This window comes from Notamacropus eugenii, chromosome 6, assembly GCF_028372415.1.
Source record: "Notamacropus eugenii isolate mMacEug1 chromosome 6, mMacEug1.pri_v2, whole genome shotgun sequence".
In the NCBI taxonomy this organism is placed as follows: domain Eukaryota; kingdom Metazoa; phylum Chordata; class Mammalia; order Diprotodontia; family Macropodidae; genus Notamacropus; species Notamacropus eugenii.
In genome coordinates this window covers 336,087,691-336,092,763 of record NC_092877.1, presented here as the reverse complement: position 1 = coordinate 336,092,763, position 5,073 = coordinate 336,087,691, and the positions used below count along the sequence as shown (strand labels likewise).

The 5,073-nt window shown below is 48.9% G+C and overlaps 1 protein-coding gene across 1 annotated transcript; it reads right to left on the bottom strand.

The window, feature by feature from the left end:
• Nucleotides 1–416: 416 nt before the first annotated feature.
• On the bottom strand, nucleotides 417–4,824 carry ZIC1 (Zic family member 1). Its single transcript, XM_072621524.1, is given in 17 exon segments — nucleotides 417–614; nucleotides 1,385–1,548; nucleotides 2,878–3,052; nucleotides 3,054–3,077; nucleotides 3,079–3,303; nucleotides 3,305–3,343; nucleotides 3,346–3,393; nucleotides 3,395–3,445; nucleotides 3,448–3,522; nucleotides 3,524–3,557; nucleotides 3,559–3,617; nucleotides 3,619–3,726; nucleotides 3,729–3,833; nucleotides 3,835–3,870; nucleotides 3,872–3,957; nucleotides 4,317–4,375; nucleotides 4,781–4,824. Coding segments are annotated over 17 exon segments (1,530 nt in total).
• Between the last annotated feature and the right edge of the window lie 249 nt (nucleotides 4,825–5,073).

Below are 5,073 nucleotides of genomic sequence, written 5' to 3'. Positions count from 1 at the left end.
CAGATCCCCCCTCCCTCTTCAACTGTGATATAACTATTTACAAAATCAAACAGTACATTTTATGCTAATAATTCTGTATTTACAGAAGAAAAAAAGGCCGATGTCCTAAAAGCCCCATCAAATTCAGACCTGGAATCATCAGCCCTACAGAGTTGACATTTGGTCAGGCAACCTCCTCCCCTGCTTTCTACTACCCCTTATCTACCAAGCCATTGCCCAGAAACACAATTAAATGTAAAAAAAAAAAAAAAATGATTCTTCATTGTATGCGCTCCTGGGTCTACTGGCAGCTTTAAGAAAAAAATTAAGATTATAGGGGCTTGTGTGTGGGGTTCTGTATTGATTCGCAGTGTTCGTTAATTTTTGTGAAGTCTTTTAAATAGGGTTTTGTTTTTGTATTTTTTTCTGTTTTGTTTTTAAACGTACCATTCGTTAAAATTTGACGAGAGCGTGCTGTGGCCAGACGTGTGGTGGACTGCTGAAGAGGATGGAGAAAGGGAGCTCGTGGTCTGATTTTCAGTGGAAGGAGACACGATGGTGGGTGGGGTAGAAGATTCGTAACCTGAACTGGCAGCTGGAGAAGGTTGTGATCCCTGGGAAGAGGATTCGTGGACCTACGAAAATAAAATATTGTTTATAAAAATATAAAAATAATGATAATAGTCTTATTAACTAGGAGGCTGAGAGGGAGCACTGCTTCCTCCTCCCCTTCATGCTCTCCCTCCTTTCCCTTCCTGTGAGTTGGTTCCCCGGAGCTCCTAGGCAGCAATAATTAGGAAAGGGTATCATCTAGGCTCATGCAGAACCGAGATCCTCGAAGCTGGCTTCTAGCTCAGCCCAGGTCATTCGCTACGATCTGGCCCATAGGCTGACTGGATAGGAAGGTAAATATGGTCCGGGGACAAACAAAAGAAAGAGGACCTGAGGGGTTTGGATTGAAAAGAAAATCCCGCGGCTTCCTCCCTTAGCCGCAGAGCTTGGCCTTTGAATGAACAATCCAGGAAAACAGTCAACTCGGAATGAGCCTTGGGAGTGCAACTATCTTAGTGAAAGGTTTCCAACTTAAATATGTATAAAATCTAGACAGCTCCACCATTAAGAAAGATCTATATATTTCACCGGGTAACACCCTGCCCCACCCTTCAAAAATCGTTTTTTTTTCCCATAATTTAAGACAAAACAAACCAAAACTACAACACACTCGGCTCATTCTGTCTTTTACTTCTCCATCCACAATGCCCCAGACCTCTAAAAGGAACAATTCTTTGGTGTTCCCGTCCTCTCTAGCTAAATCGAAGATCTGGGACTCGTCCACAGTGACAAAAGAGAACCCAGAGTGGGGAGAGCCCACGCGATCCCAGGAGTACCAGAGTGCAGTTATTACCTTCATGTGTTTTCTGAGTGAGCTCGGATGGGTGTAGGACTTATCACACATTTTGCAGAGATAAGGTTTATCAGAAGTATGCACATGCATGTGCTTTTTGCGGTCGCTGCTATTTGCAAATCTCCTGTCACAGCCTTCGAATTCACACTTAAATGGTTTTTCACCTAGTATAAGGGGGAGGGGGAAAGGATCGATTAGAAAGACTGCATCTGATTTATCAAATAATTTTTAAAATAAAGAGAAAATATCAAGTATGGTAACTTTGCAACTTAAAAAAACGTTTCTCTCAGATTCGTGTCTGTATTATCACTACCATTCTTTTTTTTGCTTTGCTTTTGCTTCCGTTTTCTTCCATCATTTAATCTCAGTCCCTCTGTGGCCCTCTTATAAAAAAGTATTTCCTTTTCAGGGTTTCTTTAATTGTTATCTTTACTTATTTATTTATTATTTTTAAAGCTCCCCGTTTTAATCTGGAGTCTTTGGCTGCTCATTAGGTTCTGGGAGATACAGAAGGTGTTCTAGGGTTCTGTATGGCCCTTATTATCTAATTTTCCGCTTTTATGGCTGGTTCTCGTGATGTTTTACTCCCCTCCCCTTACTCTCTTTCCCCTCCCCACCTCCCACCCCTCCACGCGCCCAGGACACATATTTTATAATGCAATATCAGGAAACGTTTCTGTGATTCCTGCACTTAGAGGCTTCGGGTGCAAAGTTGACAGAGTCGATCTCAGCCATGGTTGGAGTCAAGGACAGTCCAATAACCTGAATCTCACCACTCTAAGTACAGGCTGAAGAAAAAAGGATGGCCCAGTAGCACCTGTCCTAGAACTGATCAGCCGTTTAAGAGTTTAACTGTTCTCTTCCCACTGGCCCACGGGTTATTAGAAATGACAGGCATGTTCTATCAGGGCCCTTACATCTCTTCCATATCATTGCATAAAATAGACATTCATTCAAGGTTTTAACTGAACCCAGAATCTAGTTTCTGAAGGGATCCGAGAGGAAACGGTCTTGTAAAATATGTATAAGGCTACAGATATTTCTCAAAAATCTAAGACTCTCTGCTTATTTCTTTATCCTTTTCCTTATCCTTTCCAGCCTTTCCCCTCCCCAATTTCATTAGCTTCCTCTGGTAAATCCCCACTTTGAAGAGAGAAACGGGTTTGGGGGGGGGGTGATCCCAGAAACTATTTTTAAATTGTATTTTTCTTTGAAGCAGCTTTTTTTTTTTCCTATCGGCCCTCTCGAATGCATCCATGGGAAGAGGGGAAGGGCATCGAACACACACTAACTGCTCATTTTTAACTGTGTTTTTTATTTCCCCGATCCCTCCCTTTAAAAATATCTTTCCTGATCTCTTAGTAACTCCTTTCCACCTCCCACCCCACACATACATACAAGCACATACACACACGCACACACACGCACACGCACACGCACACATATCCCCCAAACAGCCTTCGGTGCCTGAGTGTCAGGAGCTTGGCCGGAACCTGGTTTGTGTTTACTGTACCTGTTGTGAGTTCTTTTGTGAATCTTTAAATTCTCTGATCGTCGGGCAAACACTTTCCCGCAGCCAGGAAGGACGAAGGGACAGGGGAAGGGCTTTTCCCCCGTGTGCACTCGGATGTGGTTTACAAGTTTGTATTTGGCTTTGAAAGGTTTTCCCCTCTCTCGGACACTCTTCCCAGAAGCCAGATGTGATTGGACTGCTCCGGGCCGCCAACGTGCTCCACCGTGACATGAGTTACCAACTCGTGCATGGTGCTGAAAGTTTTGTTGCAGGACTTTTTGGGGTTGGACAACTGCTCGGGTTCAATCCACTTACAGATGAGTTCCTGTTTGATGGGCTGCCGCATGTAAGCGAAAAAAAAGGCCCCCGCCCCATGGTGGGCAGCCATGTTCATGTTCATGTGCCCGGTAGCCGTGGAGCTGGGTGGAAGCGTAGTGCTCCGACGCGCGGGGCTGGTAACCTGGCCGTACTGATCGGGCCGCCCGTACATGTCCCCCGGAGAAGCCCAAGCGCATCTGCCCGTTCACCACATTGGGCGAACGCATGGCCAGCCGCCTTGCTCGTGCAGCCCGGGGAAGAGAAGGTGGCCCGCGGCGTCGGTGTGCCCGTGGGGCCCTGCAAAAACCGCCCGCCGCGGCCGACGCGAAGAGGCTGTGGCTGCGCGCTGGCCGCCGCCTCGCCAAAGCCCCGGTTGCGAAACAGAAAGTCCCGGGTCGAGTTGGAAAGCGGCACTCGAGTAGGAGCTGACGTGGGTCGGGGTGGTTGGATGGTGGCCCAGGGCGGGGGCCGCGGCCGCGTAGCCAGGAGCCTGCGAGGTGAAGGCGGGTCTGGCCCGGCCGAGGCCAGCTCGTGGGTGCTGGGGTTAATTTTAAATGCTCCCATGCCCGTCGGCGAAGGGGTTGATGCCCCAAGCCCTACCTCTCTGTCCGTCACATCCGCCTGCGGAGTGGTGGCGAGATGTTCCGAAGGTAGTTCACCCCGATGGCGGGATACTGGGGTCCGGGCGTCCAGAAGGCATCTTCGCCCTCGGCCAGCACCCAGCCTCCCCCGCCCCCCCACCCTCACCTCGTAAGGAAAAAAAAAAAAAAGAGGAGGAGGGTAAGAGGAGGAGAAGGAGGGGGGGGGCAACACCTCGGAAAGTCAACCAGCAATCACCAGCCCGGGTTTGAGAAAAAACCAATAATCTCCTTCCCCACCCTCCGACCCCCCCCACCCTCCAAAAAAAAGAGCAGAGCAGGACTCGGATGTCAACTTGCCGCGGCCCACAGTGAAGAAACACGTAAAAATTTAAAAATATATAAAAATAATAAATACAAATAAAAACGAATCAGAAAAAAAAATCGGCACCCCTGCCCCACCCCCACCCCCCAAAAGAAGCCCCCGAAAGCCTCAGCCCAAGCTGCTGCCGCCTCCTCCCGCCTCCGCCTCCGCCGCCGCCGCAGCCGCCGCAGCCCGCCGCAGCCGCCGAGTTAGACTTTCTTTCGGGTTAGTCTCCGGAGCGGGAGGCCCGAGTCAAGGCTGCCTGCAAAAAAGCGTGGAGCTCAGCAGCCCCCCCAAAAAACTTGCTCCCTTATTTTTTGCATATAGGAATGTAAGTGGAAGAGATATTTCTCTCTCCTGAGCTTCCCACCACTCTTCTCTCCCTTTTCCCTTTCTCTCTCTCCCCCTCTCTCCCCTGCTCTCTCTCTCTTTCCTCTCTCTCTTTCTCACTCTCTCCTCTTCTCTCTCTCTCTCTCATCTCTCTCTCTCTCTCTCTCTCTCTCTCTCTCTCTCTCTCTTCTCTCTCTCTCTCTTTTTTTTTTTGCTTTTTTGGAAAAAAAAAAAGGCGCAAATCATGCACAATATTGTCTTTTGCGGTTTATCTTCCTGGGAGAAACTTTCACCTCCTCAGCCGGGCGGTGAGCGCGAGACTGATAGCGGCAATCATTCCTGCAGATAAATGAATTGAAAAGACGACACCGTCCCCCCCTTGATGAATGAGAGAAGGGGGAGGAGTCACGTGCGGAGCAACGTGGGCGCGGATTGGCCCCGCTGTGCTCCCCCCTTCCCCTGCAGCCTCTCCAACTAAGGGCGCGCAAAGCTCCAGCTCTCCTCTGATTGGCCCGCCCGGCTCATCAATCCCAGGTATTGTAAAGAGCTTGACATCCCCTTTTGACAAACAGGGCTTCCAGGAGTA